At 57.2% G+C, this 16,601-nt stretch overlaps 1 protein-coding gene across 1 annotated transcript; it reads right to left on the reverse strand.

Moving 5' to 3' along the window:
- Positions 1-2,678: 2,678 nt before the first annotated feature.
- On the reverse strand, positions 2,679-16,051 carry LOC102978652 (phosphatidylethanolamine-binding protein 4). The gene is given in 4 exon segments (XM_028484630.1): positions 2,679-2,830; positions 12,038-12,151; positions 14,720-14,765; positions 15,959-16,051. Coding segments are annotated over 4 exon segments (405 nt in total).
- Positions 16,052-16,601: the final 550 nt, after the last annotated feature.

The following is a 16,601-nucleotide window of genomic DNA, read 5'->3' on the forward strand; positions in this document are numbered from 1 at the left end:
TTCAGCCTAGAGCCTGGGCTAGTTTTGTTCTTTTTTCAAGTTTGGAGGCCAGGAGGGTGGGGGTCTCTCTGGCAGCTGAACTAAAAGCCCAAAACACCAGGGGAAACAAAAGGAGGTGGGGGGGAAAGGGAAGGAAAGCAAGCCGATAATTTCCTCGAAGGATAAACATCCGATTTTTTTTCCTCACCCAAAATAAACATGCTAGCCACAAGGAATTAAAAGCAGAAGAGAGGAGGATGTGTCTCGATTTGGGGCTGCTCTAGGAAGCTGACCTGCTATTTATGCTGGCCCTGGGCACTGACCAGAGCTGCCAATTACACTCCAGGCCTGGTGGGGTGGGTGCTGCGGGGAGAAGGGCCCAGAGAGAGGGAGGTTCACACACACTCAGAGAGTCCCTTCCAGGGCTGCCTTCCATGACACTGCAAAGGGACACTTCCTTTTGCTTCTTCTTGTAGCTCTGCCGACAAGCCTGCCTGGTGGCGTAGAAGGGAGTAGGGAGTTCCTGCTGCCTGGGCTGGCGTCAAAGGCCCTTCTATAGCACAAGAGCTTGCTGTCCATCACCTGGGCAGGGAGCTGAATCTATCCGTGTGGGGCAGTAGGGGGGCGGGTGCATCATCCAATCCCCTCCCATCACAAACTCCGTCTCCCACCTCCTGGTGTTCTTCAGATGCCTGTCACCAAAATCTTCCCACTAGTCAAGAGTGTGCTGGGCTGGGCTGAGGGGTTGGCCTGGGCCCCTTGCCTTCCAGCTAATGCGGGGCACGCCTCTAGGAAGGTAATAACCCTGGGCCCAGGTGCAGCCTGCCCCTTTCATCTGGGGATCTCAGGCACTTTGCATGCATGATTCACCCATCTTGCTGTATTCTAGCCAAGGAGGTGGGGAGTAATTAACTCTCGAGCAGAGGGGCTTGTTGAGGGAGTAGGGGTAGGGCTGAGGGGACTGGAGTTGAGGGCAGGGGAGTTTAGCCTATGAATGAGACCGTAGCAGAGAGGTGCCTCCAAGGGGGTTTTGGGTGGGAAAGCCAAGAGACCTTCAGAGAACCTCCAGGGGCAGTCAAGACGCTGAAAATCCTTTCCTTGCAGACAGCAAGGTGTTTCTTCACAGCTTTCTAAAAGCATAAATCAGATGATGCCCCTTCTCCCCTCCAGTCTACTTATCATTCCACGATTCCCCATCGTTTTCAGGGTATAGTCCAAAACGTGAACACGGCTACAAGGCCTGGCTTGTTCTGGCCTTTGTCCATCTGTCCAGGTGGCCATGATTTTGGCCTTTCATTGCCCCCATCAGCCACGGGAGCTTGGAGATGTCATTTCTCCTCTTTGTCCCCTGTCCCCACTCATCATTAACCCCTACCCCACTTCTCAGCCTTGAAGTTAAACATCATTTCCTCAGGAAGAAGAGGGCTTTTTTTTTTTTTTTTTTTTTTGCGGTACGCGGGCCTCTCACTGCTGTGGCCTCTCCCGTTGCGGAGCACAGGCTCCGGACGCGCAGGCTCAGCGGCCATGGCTCACGGGCCCAGCCGCTCCGCGGCATGTGGGATCCTCCCGGACCGGGGCACGAACCCGTGTCCCCTGCATCGGCAGGCGGACTCTCAACCACTGCGCCACCAGGGAAGCCCGGGCTTTTGTTTTTGTTTTTGAAGTCAGCAGGCAGCTTTCTTTTATTTATTTTTATTTTTTATTTATTTATTTTTGGCTGCCTTGGGTCTTCGTTGCTGCGCCGTGGGCTTTCTCTAGTTGTGGAGAGCGGGGCCCACTCCTTGTTGCAGTGTGTGGGCTTCTCATTGCTGTGGCTTCTCTTGTGGCGGAGCACGGGTTCTAGGCGCAGGGGCTTCAGTAGTTGTGGCTCCCGGGCTCTAGAGCACAGGCTCAGTAGTTGTGGTGCATGGGCTTAGTTGCTCTGCGGCATGTGGGATCTTCCCAGACCAGGGCTCGAACACATGTCCCCTGTATTGGCAGGCAGATTCTTAACCTCTGCGCCACCAGGGAAGCCCAAGAAGAGGGCTTTTTGAGCCTTTACCACCCCCCACCCCCCATCACAAAGAGCGTCGCCTTTACACCTTATAACACTTGCCACATTTGCTGGAATTTGCTTGTGGTCATCTGATAAAGTTTGCCCTCCCGTAGTAGTCTGGAAGGTCCAAGAAGCAAGCCTCCTGTTGGGCCTGCCCTGGTCATACATGTAACCCCAGCACCTGGCAGGAGGTCAGGCACATACCAGGTGCTGACAATGTTTGTTAAATGAATGTCAGAGTTGTAAAGGACCATGGTGATAAACCAACACCCCACCCCACCCCCGCCTCTTCTTCCTCCCTCAATTTCACAACTGAGGAAGCAGAATTTTAGAGAGGATAAGTGACTTGCTCAAGGTCACATGGTACCTCAGTGATCGTTCAGGGCTAGAGATGCCCCCCCGCCCGCCTGTCCATCCTTCCCACCCCACTTCTCCCCACCACCACTTGCATTTACAGGAATGCCCCAGGCCCCAGTGCTGGACATCAATTGATTTCCTCCTCTTGGTTTTAGAAGGAGGACAGGTTTGGAAACAGAACATCCAACCATTAAGCCCTGGATGATTTTTTTTTTTTTTTTGGAAGAGAAAGGGTTCCATACCCAGACCATGGGTGGCGAGCACTGTGTACACACCTGCAACATGAAGCCTGAGGTCTGGTGGGCAGTTATCTCAGCTCGGGTTTGTCCTTGGGCTCACTGCTTCCTCCCGGAGCCTGGTGATTTAGCGTGTCCTGGTAATTTTGGGTCATGAACTGGATGCTGGCTTCAGGTTCGCCCAGGTGGAAGCAGCTCAGAAATCTGTCCATTTTCCAAGAGCCTGGAAGGACAAACAGACCACAGGGAAGTAGTGAGAGAGAACCGTGGACTTCAGAGCTGGAAGGGGCCTGAGAGGGAGGCCAGCTGTGGGGAACGGAGAGAGCAGGGGGCGGCTGTGGCCATCGGTCTGAGGGCAGCAGATGCCTGGGGGTGCCCTCTGGCTCCTGGCTGCAGGGGCAGCCTCTGGATGTTAGCAGCGTCTGGGAAGGACGCTTCCGAGAGGACAACGGGGATGGCCTTTGGTCGGTTTCTCCAGGCCTTTATTTGGCAGAACTCTGCCTTCTCACTCGTACGCAGAAAGGAAATGCCCAGTCAGGTTGGCTGCCCACTTCCTCCACCCACCCCTCTTTTCCTGCAGGCTGTCCTGACTGAGGCCTGAATGCTTCTTTTCTTCATACCTGGTCAGCCCAGTTGCCGGGGCTGAGCTCGGCAGAAGCGTCTATGCCATTCTTCCAATCTCCTCCCCAGAAGCCCGGCCACCTCCCCCAGAGTCCCAGGAGACCTTGTGCGACAGGGTTCCTTCCCTGGCTGTGGCAGAGGTGAGAGGCAGGGCATATGGCCAGGCTGCTTCTCCCTGCCCTGAGGACCTGGATCCCGGAGGGGAGCGGAGTGTGGGCGAGACGTTCCCGGCCTGGACCCTGGGGAAGTCCAGTGGGTGCCCAGGTCAGAGGGGCCCCCTCAGGGGGAGAGAACACAGGGGCATAGCGGGAGGTGCATCTTCTGGGACAAGTGTGAACAGGCCTAGCAGCAGGGCAAGGAGGGCGAGGCCCCAGGCACGGGGGAGAGGTTGAGGGAAGTGGTCAGAGGCATATTCCCATGCTCTTGTTTCCCAAACCCTGGGCCTCAGGCACCCTCGGTGGATGGTTGCCAGATAAAATACAGGTTGCCCAGTTCAACTTGAGTTTCAGAGGAGCAACGAACACTCTGTTAGTGTAAGTATGTCCCACATATTGCCTAGGCCATACTTATACTAGCAAATTGAATTGGGCATCCTGTATTTATTTATTTATTTATTTACCACCATCACTGCCCACCCCCCGGTTTTTTTCCCCTAAAATCTAGCAGCCTTCCCTGGCTGGAGGGAGTCCTAGGGGTAGAGCCTGCCTGGAGCAGAGCTAGACAGGGGCTGATATAGCCTGAACTAACGGAGAACAGTAATCTCTAACACACGGAGAGCAGGAGGTGAGGGGCCGGCAGCCTAGATTCCTCCCTGAGCTGCCCCTTTATCCACCTGTGGTCCTTGGTCTGTACCCACCTCCATTTTTAGCAATGAAGAAGGCAAGTCCCCCCCACCTGCCACCCCCCCACACACCCCCATCTGTTTGCATTTCAAAGATGGTCTCAAGGAGAGGACAATTTTTAAACCAAAGAAACAAAACAATGATAATAATAATAATGATAGCAATAACACTGATATAGTGCTTCCTCTGCCAGGCACAGTTCTAGGAACTCCACACATATTCACACAATCCTCACAAGAGGAGACTATTTTTATTCCTAGTGCACAGATGGGATGGTGGTGCTGAGGGTGCCTGAGGCCCAGGGTTTGGGAAACAAGACCAGGTCCCGGTGGGGAAGCTTCTCAGGGGCACGAATGGGGGAGAGGACCTCTACGGGTTCCCTCAGGTCTTATCTGGCTGTAATTGTGAATGTGGTTGTGCATTCAAATTGGGCCTTTGAGGGCCTAGAAAATAGGTGCTTCGGGAGTTCTCTTGGGGGAAGGGCTGCATGGGATGGGCTTCTGCTGGGCTGTAGGACCCAATGCTGGGGATTTTCCACTAGGATGGGAGGGAGGGAGGGAGAAAGGAGGGAGCAGGTACTCGCCTGGCTGTGGCCTTTGCACCCAGGGCACCCAGCGGGCTGGAAAAGAATTGTACTAACATGACCCTGGGAAAGTGTGTGTGTGTGTGTGTGTGTGCGCACGTGTGTGCATGTTTGTATATGTGCATGTGTGTGCACACGTGTGTGCATGCTTGTATATGTGCGTGTGTGTGTGCCTGCACGCCAGGGAAAAGGTCATGGGTGAACTGGTGCATGGCAGGCACGGGGACAAGGGGGCCTTCCCCACAGAGCAGGGCAGGAAGGAACCGGGTGTCAGGGAGGGAATTGAAACTCATCACGAGATCAGAGCAAGTTGACGGAAAGAAATCCCCTGCTCCCAGGGAGATCTTGCTCCCCTCTCCCAGCAGTCTGCTCTCTTGATTGAGCTAGGAGTGCCCTGGGGGCCTTGCAGCTCCTTCCGGGTCCCATTTCCGACAACGCTGGGGTCCTTGGGCTTCTTGGGCAGCTCTGCAAACCCGCCCCATCGCTCAGGAGAGGGGGCCCAAGTGCCGCCTGGCTGCTAGCCTCTGCGGCCTCCTCCCCTGGCTTGGCTGTGACTCCTTACACCTCCGTTTCCTGCCACAGAGGGCAAGAGGAACTGACCCTGTGCAAGTTCTAGAAGGAAGAGGGGTGAGTCAGGCCCTCAGGGCTGTGTGGGGAGAGATGAGGAGTTTGGAGGCTGTGGCTTCTGCGGTCACCGCTTTCTGTGGAAAGCCCCTTCCTGTATGGCACTGCTCGGTTCCCTGAGCTGCAGGGGGGGCTGCTGCCATGCAGGAAGAGGGCGGCACTGCTGCCTGTGTTCGGGCCACTCCCCTTGTACCCTGGACCCACCCTGGACGGGCTCTTCCTGGGATGAGGGCAGGGGTGGTGAGTACACTTCAAAGGCCTCTGTGGCAGGAGGCCTCCGGCCACAGGGAGGAAGGAGGAGGGTGTCTCCTGAGCCAGTGGCTGGAACACAGAGGCCTGGGCTCCTCAGGACGGGGTTGCCGCATACGATGTGTAGGCGGGCCCCTGCACAACCCTAGGGGGTGCTGCTTCCCTCCAGCTAAACCATACGCAGAGGCCGTTTGCTCACTTACTGGTCGGCACTGATGGGGAAGATGTTAGAGGTTAGAGATGTTCCAGACCTGGGCCCGGAGGCGGGGAGCAGGGAAAGTTAGGTCACCTCATCTAAAGCCGTGGGGAGGGGGTGTTCTGAGCCTGATCTCTATGAGACACTGGGAGGAGGTGAATGACCCCTGTCATCAACAACTGGGAGAGGGCCTTCATAGAGACTCATCCTCTGAGTTTGAGTCCTGAGGACTGCAAGGCTGGAACGCTCGGGAATGGCCCTGGGGCAGCACCTGACAGTTCATCTCTTCACCCCCAGCCTCCCAGATCTGTGGGGCTGGCTTACCACTGCTTGGGAGTGGCTCATCACATGCGCTGGACCACCCCCATCGGGCTTATCGGGGTTAACAGGCATCCAAGAGACTGAGAAGGGGATGCTAAACCCAGTCTAGCACACCCCAGCCACCCCAGGATTCGGGAGAGCTGGGTAGACAGCACCTGGGCTAGAACTCAGAAGCTCTGAGCTGGAGGGAAATCTTGGACCCTGGGATCCAGGCCCCACAACACTGACAGCTGCTTCCGGGGTCTGCCAGGCGTGGGGGAGGGTGGCTTTATCCAGGCGCCACTCCTGCCCTCTACGAGTTTATAATATAGGACAATTAACAATGGACTAGTAACAAGCTAGGCCTTCGCAGGGTGGCCTCAGCCAGCAGCACAGTGTGCAGCCCTGGCAGACGAGGTCCTATCCCAGCAGTGGTCCTGGAGTCTCTCCAGCAGCCCTGCTCTTTAGACTTCCAACAGCACAGGACAGCGTTCCCTTGTGTCCTTGCTCCCACCTGACCTGTCATCTGGTCCTCAGTGGGCCCTCAAGTGTCCCCCCCTCTGGCTGGGAGGGAGGCCCCCATTTGGGGGGCCCCCTCAGCCTCTCCTGGGACTCACGGTGCCCGGCACCTGGCTCGGAGCCGCCCTGTCACCCCAGGCCGGGAGCTGCGTCTAACTAACCAAGGCAGCCATGTTCTTGCCTGGCCTCTCCCTGCCCTCCCCCTGTGCAGGGACACAAGTGCTTCCTGGCAGGGGACAGTGGCCCTGAAGAAGAGATAAAAATTGAACACCAGCCTAATAAGCGTCCCACGGAGCGCCCAGCTCAGGTCTGTAATTTGTCTGGCTCTTCGTGGGGCTGGCTGCGGTGATGGGCATGCTGATGCGTTTCTGCTGAGATTAATGATGTCCTGGCGGTGGTGGGTGGGAGGCCCGAGCCTTTTATTTTTTGTGCCATTAAATGACATCCAGAGACTTCCACTCAGGAGCTGAAAAGCCCTCGTTCCATCACATCCAATTACTTCTGGAGAATATTTGCTGAGGGGCTGATCCTGCTGGCTTGAGAGGCTTGGGGGCAAGGGGACCACTTTGACTTTGGCGGGAGTGAGGGGGGGGATGCCAGGGGGATTTTCTGAGGTGGGGAGGGGTTACCCCCGGCTCCTCTGGAGAGGAGAACCCAGGAGAGCTGGAGAGCAGAAGTGCAATTCCTAACTATGCAGTAAGCGGATCACCCAGGCCTCCTCACTCCGCCCTGTGGCTGGGGGCAGGGGTGGGGAAGGGAGCGAGAAGAGTGGAGACTCCAAATGGTCCATTTAGCCCCCAGTTATCAATTCCAGCATTTGGTGGTGGTGATGGCTGCCTGCAGTTGCGGGTGAAATTGGGGGGTCATCTGTGGTTTCCCGATGATCTGTTCAATACAGCTTTGGGCAGTTGATGTTGGGCTGGACGGGGGCATGTTCTGGAAGAGGGCTGCCTGGGGCCTGTGGAGATGGCAGGCGGTTCCTAGCCAGGGCGCCTGTCTGAGAGCTGCCCGGGATGGCCCCATCTGGGCCGCTGCCAGGCCCCCAGTCCTACCCGCTCTGCCAGGTGGGTGGGGCGCTTCGGAGGCAGAAGAGGGCTGCCTGACACAAGCCCACACGGTGACTCGGGGGCTGGGCCCCGGGGCTCCTGGGGCCTGGCCAGGTGAACCACCATGGGAGGTCATGGGGGGCGGGAGAGGGGCTGTTGGGCAGTGGGCTGTGTGTGTTTGTGTCTGTGTGTGTTGTGTGTGTTTGGGTTGGGCTGGTCTCCAGGCAGGGCCCCCTTCCCTGCTGCTTGGCCTGCACTGTGTCTCCCCTCACTGCCACCAGGCCTGGTGGATTTCCTCCCCGCCTCGGGCCCCCCGCATCATGCCTCCTACTGCTGACGCTGCTTGGAGCTCGGCTGCCTTCACGCCCTCGGCTGCCTTCACGCCCTCGGCCCGTGCTTTCAAACATTTCCCCACGGCGCCCCTTACCTCAATCACCCACGGTGCCCCGCAGGCCTTTAGATGCCACAAGCAGGACTTCAACCCCACTGCGTGGCAAGTTGCCTGTCCCTCCTCTCTGACCCCTGTGGGTGGGTGGCTCGCCCAGAAGCTGTTCAGTTCAGCTGCCTGTGGTTCTGCGGAGCAGATTCTGGCTGCCTGGTCCGGAGCCCAGGGACCCTCCTCTGCCCGCCCCCCATCCCATTCTGCAAGGAGCAGCCCCTCTGCAGGTCCCCGAGGCCAGCCTGGGGAGGCGAGACCGAGCCTGACGTGGCCTGTTAGCTCCCCTGGCTCTGTGGCACGGTTCTGGGCTCACTCAGGGCCTTGGAGAGGCTTCTGGATTGAGCTGTGGCACGCAGGGGATTCCCCTGGCTCACCCTTGAGGGGCGCGACGTGGGCTCGTGACCCCCCGGGCGAGGTGCTGAGGTGAGGCATGGCACAGACCACAGCTCCCGGGACTTGTGGCCCCCACGCGGCTCTGGGCCACAGCCCTCCTCCAGGGGAGGGGCGTGTGGGTGCGTCGCCGAGGCCACCCAAGGCAGCGGGACGGCTTTGCTCCCTCTCGGTCCCCACACCAGGGCCCAGAAGTCTGGTGGTCGGGGTTGGGGGAGAGGGAATGTGGGTGAACGGCTGCAAAGAGCCTTGCCCCGGAAAGCAGAAGGAAGTGAACTTGCTATTAACTGCAGACCCTCGGTCAGCCAAGCCCCTCACTGTTCTGGGCTCCGCTCTCCTCCTTTGCCCGGGGGAATGGCGGCCGCTGTGCTGCCCACCCCGCACGGTCGGGCAAGGGGCAGGTCCAGGAGGGGCAGGGCAGGCTGGCGGAGAGGCTGGGCGTGCGCGGCCCCGCTGGCTCGGCGTTGGGACAGGGAGGGTGTGCACACCGAAATCGTCATTTGCGGGCACAGTGCTCACAGAAGCGGCTGCCTATGCGGGTGTTAAAGGAACTTGACCGTGTGTTTGTGAATGTGGGGTGTGAGAATGTGCAGATCCGTGTGTGTGTGTGTGTGTTTGAATGGGCACACGTGGGTGTGTCCCCCATACAAACACACTCATTGATTCAAAGTCCACAGTGGGGGACTTCCCTGGTGGTCCAGTGGTAAAGAATCCGCCTTCTAGTGCAGGGGACGCGGGTTCGACCCCTGGTCAGGGAGCCCACGGGCCACAACTAGAGAGAAGCCCTCGCGCCGCAACGAAGAGCCTGCGTGCCGCAAAGAGAGATTCCGCGTGCCACAACTAAGACTCGACACAGCCAAAAAAATAAAAATAAATAAATAAATACTTAAAAACAACAACAAGAAAAGACAGAGGTGAGCTCTTCCCTCAAGGAATCTGTCTAGTCTCACGGGGGAAGTGGGACCCAGGCAAGAGAAAAACGTAAAGAAATACAGAAGAGAGAAAAGCAGGTGACTGAGGGCGTACAACAGGGTGTTTTCTGCTGTTACAGTCGTCCCTTGGGTTCATCCACACCACACGTCTCTAGGCCTCTGGAGGCCTCCCGTCCTCTCGCTCTGGTCCATCCTGCCTACCACTCCAGCGCTGTCATCTCTAAAGAGTGGCTTTTGCATGTTACTCCTCCCATGGGCAATCTCCAGCAGCTCTCCAGGGCACCCACCAAAGTCACACCTGTGCCGAGCTTCTGAGATCCTCCACAGCCTTCTCCCACTTTCTCCTTTCATAACCATCACATGGGGCCTCCTTCTCATTTTTAAAAACAATCTTTGCCTCTGCAGTTTCCCCAGCCCAGAGCTCCCTTTTTCCTTCACTCAAGAATTCAAATCTCTTCCTTCTCCAGGACCTGGCCCATGCCCGGCCTCCTCCAAGTAGCCTCAGGATAATATGGATTTGTAGATCATCTAGATCCAACCCCTCATTTTCTAGCTGAGGAACCTGAGGCCCAGAGACATTAGCTGACTTGCTTAAAAGTCAAATCACTAGCTAGAGACTGGAAATCAACATTTCCTCACCTTGCAGTAAAATACCTTTCACTCTTGCTGGCTGAAGAGGGTGTGTCATCCTGGAGGGAAAAGGATCCTGGGAAGGGACAGGACTGTCCCTAAGTCCACATGATCTCCAGTCGTCCGTACAGCCAGAAACACAATTAAGTGCTTAAGTATATGCTGCTCTGCATCATTATTTAAGTGTTTCCAAAGGAGATTGTAAGCCCCTTGAAGGCAGGGAACTTTCCCTGTGTCCTGGATTGTGTTCTCTCCAAAGCCCTTAGTATGGGGCACATGGAAGGCGTCACGTGGTATGGCTGGAACCCCGGCCAGAGCTTTCATCCGCGAGAATAATTTTATCATCTCCATTTCTGGCAGCAAACGAAACAGCATGGAAGCCAAAGGGACTCTGTCCAGGGGCAAGTCCGGTTCCTAAGTTTTCATGTAGATGGAAGTGGGGTGGCCGTGGGAGCGCACAACAGACCGGAGTTTGGGCGAAGATCCACAGGGACTAATAATGAGTTTCAGGCCTGATGGGTTTCCAGCTTCCCTGCCTGCCGCTGATATCATAGGAAAAGCACCCATGGCCTCTGTCCCTTTCACTGCTCCTCCAGGCATCACCTAACACTCCTTCCCCATCCATCCGGCCCTCGGAGAGCACTGGGTCCTGTGGAGGCGCCTGCAGGAGACAGTTGTGACCCTGACATTTAAAGTGGTGCTTGGAGGTACTGCCCTAGTTTATGCGACTCCCACACGTGTGGGGAAGCATCGTGGGCTGAGGTGCTAGTTTCTAGCCCCCGGAGATCACAGTGCTTGGACTGGTGGAAGAGGCTCCATGATGAGAGGGGGACCCAGGGAATTGGAGAAATTGATCTTCGCCTGGGCAAGATACGTTTTTCTTTCCTTTCTCTCTTGGTATCCAGACTTGAAAGGGTGTCTTTGGCAGAGCCATTTAAACAGATTTACAGATTGGCAAGGTGCTGGGGGCACCTGGGGAAAGGTTCACCAGCGGAAACGTTGCACCAACTCCGCTTCGAGGGCAGTCCAGAGTCTCCTGTGATCGGTGGCCCCTGCTCAGCACATCTGAAGGGCTCCATGCTCCCCTCCTCTCCTCTGGGGCCTGGGGCAGTAGGCTTGTAAAAGTACCTTCTCCGGCTTCCCAGTGGGTGGAGGTTGGTTAGGGGTCCCTGGGTAAGAGGAAATGGCTGATGACACCCACCCACCCTGCTGTCAGCCTGGGGGATGTGCCCTTTGTGCTCCCAAGTTGGCATTTGTGCATTCCACATTCTCTTCCTTCCCTTGTCTGGGGGGAGGGAGGTGGAGTGGGTCACAGAGTGCACAGGGATTACTATTATTTCCCACTTTCCTGAAGAGAAACCTAAGGCTCAGAGAGGGGGCATGGCCCACACAGGGTCAGGTGAGTCACCTGTGGCATCGGCATTGCAGGGGCCAGGTGTCCCGGGCTCCCCAGCTCCCCAGCTCTGGTGGTAGGAGGACCAAGGCCAAGCAGCCTGGGTTAGCCATTGGGAAGCCGTGGGAAATGGGTCCTCTGAAGAGTTCCAGGAGGGCCGTTCAGAGAAGCCAATGGAGGCGGCATGGCCAGGGAAGTCTTCGCCCCACCACTGCGATGGCACAGAGCAATTAACGACCAATGAAGACAGACCGGCAGGGTGGCATTCCACATGGCCCTCTTGCCCAGATCAGACTCAACTCTAGGGTACAATTACCTGCAGAAGTGGTGTGGGGTAGCTGCCTGCACATGCCATTTGAAACTACTGAGGGAGATGCTTCTCTCTTAGGCTCCAGTTACTCCCTTTGGGACCCTGCCTTATAGATCCACCCACCCCGCTAAAGCCACCATCTAGGACGATGGAACTTGCTTCTGGGGGGAGACCATATCTGATGCCAACATCTCTTTGAAGACACTCATCCCGGTTTATTCTCAAGAAACACCACCCTTTGACTCCACCTCCAAGGCTCATGGGTATGGTCAAGGTCCTGACTTCCCCATGAATGCACGAAGCATCCACTTCCACCCCAGAATTCATCCTGGCTTTGAAGGATGGGAAGGCCTTACCTCGAGTTTTGTTTTCTTTAGGCAAGAGAGAGATGGTCTTTCCTTCCTGAAGACAGACGAAGAACTGTTAGCGATGGAAGCCACTTTGTGCTGGTGGGGAAGGAGGCTGGTAGGCTGTGGGTAGAAGAACGAGAGAGGGTGGGCTCCACATCCCACAGTACCCAGGGGTTCCTGGCTATTCTGGGCAGGGGGAAAGAGAATCATTCTTGGTCCTTTTCATGGACCCCTCCTGGGGTCCCAGCTGGGGGCCCACCCCCTGCAAACCATTAGGATTTATCTTTGGCAGGATCTCATCTTCAGCAGCTTCATTCAAGAAGCACATTATCTGGAGTGGCGAGAGGAGGAGGTGTGGGCTGGTTGAAGGTCTTGGGTGCTGGCCGGGCTCTTGGGCCTTTCTGGGCCAGCGGGTGTTGGCGTTGTCCTCTTTTTGCTTTAGTCTGTCCTGACGGATGTCCTCCCTCAAGAGAAACTCATCTTCCTCTGCGAGTGTTTTTGGCAGGGGATTTTTATTTATTTTTTCAGCATTTCCTTATGAACTCAATCCCCAAAGAAGCCAATTTCTTGGCTGGATCCGGAGGATCTGGAAGTGGTTACGGGGGTGGGTGGGACTCGGTTCAAAGGTTTGATCATGGAAGCTGTAGGATCTGGGTGCTCGGGGCACCGGGAACCGACGCAGGCTCTTCCGGAGGAGAATACCTATCTCCCTTCCTTTCGCTCTTTGTGCGGGAGGTACTCTTTCTCGGGGGAGAAGCGGGGTGGGGACATCTCTCATCCTTCCCCCAAGTCTCTGCAGGGCCTTGGGGTTTTGCAGGCCGACTTTTGCGGGCCATTCCAGCTGGGCCTCCTTCCAAGAGTGTGGGCCTCTTCCTCCTCCCCTTTGCTCCCTTCATCACCCTTTCCAAGGAGCCAGGCATCTTCCTGGGGGTGGGTGGGGATGAAGTGTTTGCAAGGAGGATGCTGGGGGGAGGGAGTACGGGTACACTGTGGCCACCTCCCTCTCCTGATCGTTAGACAAGAGCCACTTGCTGCTCAAAGCTGTGGAAACGTTCCTCGTGGTGTGCTTCTGGCCACTGGGGCCTCCGGAGTGCCCACAGCCAGGGGAATTCCTGACTATTCATTTCTCCCTGGGTGTTTGCATTGCAGAGCAGATGTATGTGTGTGTGCCTGTGTGTGTGTGTGTGTGTGTGTGTGTGCGTGCACGCCCGCAGAATGAGAACAGCACAGGGTGTGCCAGGAGCCATGTGAATTTGTGTGAATTGGGGTCTACGCTGGGGCGGGTGCAGGTGTTGGCGGAGCCGACGGGCATATGGGAGCTGAGGCTGTTTTGGAGGGTCTCTGTCAGCGTGTGTGTACATGTGGGTAAACTGATGCTTTTTTTACAAACGCTGCCAACCAATGAGGGAACTCAGTGGTTCTATGCAGCTGAGAATTTATCCTCGGGGGAGATAGAGATGCAACCCCGTCTTACTAGGGCTTCCTGAAGAGGTCTCCCTCCAAAAGTAGGGATGAGAGGCATGAGGAGAAAAGGAGGAGGGACACACTTGTTGAGCCACGTCTCAGGGCCAGGGCCTGGCTAAGTGCTTTCCCTGTGACATCTCCCTAATCTTCACCACAACTTGGTAAGGTGGGTGTCACGGCCATTTTCTGGATGAGGAAACTGAGGATCTGAGAGGTGAAGTCAGGCCGACGGTCAGTGGTGGAGCTGGACTTTGAATCCAGGCCCATCTGGTGCCCGAGTCCGCGTTGCTTTACGGAACCATGATGCTCAGTCGGTTTTTCTTTTTTTTTTTTTTTTTTTAATAAATTTATTTATTTTATTTATTTATTTTTGGCTGCATTGGGTCGTTGCTGCTGTGCGTGGGCTTTCTCTAGTTGCGGCGAGGGGGGCCTACTCTTCGTTGAGGTGCACGGGCTTCTCATTGCGATGGCTTCTCTTGTTGCGGAGCACAGGCTCTAGGCACGTGGGCTTCAGTAGTTGTGGCTCGTGGGCTCTAGAGCGCAGGCTCAGTAGTTGTGGCGCACGGGCTTAGTTGCCCCGCGACATGTGGGATCTTCCCGGACCAGGGCTCGAACCCGTGTCCCCTGCATTGGCAGGCGGATTCTTAACTACTGCGCCACCAGGGAAGCCCTCGGTTGGTTTTTCTTGCTCAACCCTTTGCCAGAGGCCAGCTCACCACCTGAGCATCCCCTTCAAGTTGAGTGGAGGGCATGCCCTTGCTGGTGGCATCCCAGAGGGAGGGGGGGTGGCGAGCTGATGGTGAGAATGGGGGAGGAAGAGGAGGGCATCAGAGAAAAGGGGGCTCCACGCAGCCCCCCGCAGCCACACGGTGGGACTGGGGCAGGGGAACCAGAGCTACCTGCCAATCCCATGAAGGGGCTGCGGTTCTAGTTCTGGGTTCTCTCCCACAGAGCCCTGCAGGTTACTGTGGGCTCCATCCCTTACTGGTTGTGTGACGTGGGGCAGGTGGTTCTGGGCCTCAGTTTCCTTCTCTTTAAAATGGAGATCTTGATGGTAGCGACCTTAAAAAGCAGTTGTGAAGATAAGATCAGAACGTCCAAGTAAAGTCTTGGATGAGCGCTTTGCACACTGTGAAGCGTCCACATAAAGTTGTATTGCTATGATTCTTGTGGTCACCCTCATTGCCCTGGCTGGGGGAAGGGGCGCTGGAGGGTCTTACTCACGTGATAACTCCTGGCCCTGGATCTTCCCTTTCTTCATGTCAGCGCCCTGAAAATAAGAGACAGGCACAGGCGAGGGTTACTCCCGGGGCCGCAAGGAGGCCATGCCGTCACACTTAGTCCAGGTGGGCTCTGCTGAGTTCTTTCTCTCGGAGGGAGTAGGATGGAAGAGGAGGAAGCTGTCTGGCTGTCCTGGGGGACGCTGCCAGAACGGGTCGTGGGGTTTGGAATGGTGCCTTCGGGGTCTGGGGAGAGAGGACAGGTGCGAACATTGCTGAGGGTGGCCTGGTGGCGAGGGATGGACCCCTGATCTCTGGAGAGCCTGACAGGACCCTTCGAGAAGGGCTGCCCCACTCTCACCATCTGTGCCCCCAGGCTGGGCCCAGGACGCACCTCTGGGGCCTGCGGGGTCTGGTCAGATCTAGGGCGGGGCTGACCATCCTCACTGGTTGCCCGTCCTCTCGGGTTCTCTTTGGGGCCTTCAGAATACTGAGCCAACGGCTGCCTGAGCAGCCAGAAGGGCAAGGAAGGGCCAGAGGAGGCCGGACTGCCTGATTCTGAGGCAGCTACTCCCCCCAGCCTCGACGGGACGCAGCCCACCCCCCTGGGCCGGTGGGACAGCCTCAGTTTCCCTCTTTCTCTCCCTCCCCCTTCCCTCCCTTCTCCCCTCCGCTCAGTGTCTGTGGGATCCTGAGGTGATCCCGGGGAGGGGGGGGGCAGGTATTAATTACTATTCGTGCAGGACCGGGAGATGCTCCGAAGAAAGGCACTGGAGCTGGGGCCCTGGTTTTGCGCCACAGCTCAGGGCCCCGGGGCCACGCCAGGGAGTCCTGCGGCCCCTAGGTGTGGGGTTTTGTAGCCTAAATGATGGTGATTAGCGGGCTCTTCACCGACTCTGCCAGCACCTAACTGTGCCCTGGCCACCTTTCCACTGAGCCCTTCTGGTGCAGACCCTGCTCCTTCCCCTCGAGAGAGGTGCTCAGGGTGCGGATGGGGGGCGATGGGGATGGGGGAGCATGGGATTTCTTCTCAGTTCTCTGTGGAGATTCTCAGAGTCACCTGGGTGACCCAAACCCTGGTGTGGTTGACTTTTTACCAAATGCAAGCCCCTCCCCCATTCCAGAGCCTCCCCCACCCAATCTCCCCTTTGGGCTGCAGCCTGCCCTCCGGCTCTTCTCACTTCGGGCCTTTTTTGCCAGAACGTCCCTCTCCCCCAGGCTCCTCCGTGTCCATCTAGGTTACCTTGGGTCGGAAGGAGGGGCAGGAGACTGCAGAAGGGTGGATGCCCCCCACATTAAGCCCCGCTCCCTCTGTTTCCTTCACGTCCTTTGACATCCCTGCCCCTTCCCTCCCTCTGCTGAGGAGCCTGTCAGACGCAGCAGAGCGCGCGCTCTCTCTTCCCAGCACAGCCCCCTTCCCCTCAGTATCAGGCCGGCGGGGCGTGGCCAGGGGGCACTGGGGTGCCAGGATGGGGCGAGGGGGGGCACAGAGGCCCCTCCCCTGGCTACCCTTCTCTCCCAGGAGAGGTGGGGAGGGCCCTAGGCCTCGCAGCCACTCTCCCCAAATAGGTCTCTGGCCACCCTAGCGAGACTGAGAGATGGGGGATGGGAGCTGAGGCCAGGGAAGCCCAGCCCAGCCCAGCCCGGCCTCCTCTGCGCTCCCAGCCTCCCCCTCATTCCTTTCCAAGTCCTGCCCGCCAGCAGTTTGTTTAAACAAAACAATAGCAACCTAAGCTGGCTGTTTCTTTTCAATTCCCCACAGGCTTGGGTCCCACCCACAGTGATAAACAGGCCTCTCTCCTGGTGTGAGCTCAGCGGCGGGGGGGGGGGGGGGGGGGGGGGGGGGGGGGGCCGGGGGGGCCGAGGGGGCCCTGGGCCCTAAGGTC

Source organism: Physeter macrocephalus, unplaced genomic scaffold (assembly GCF_002837175.3).
Source record: "Physeter macrocephalus isolate SW-GA unplaced genomic scaffold, ASM283717v5 random_200, whole genome shotgun sequence".
In the NCBI taxonomy this organism is placed as follows: domain Eukaryota; kingdom Metazoa; phylum Chordata; class Mammalia; order Artiodactyla; family Physeteridae; genus Physeter; species Physeter macrocephalus.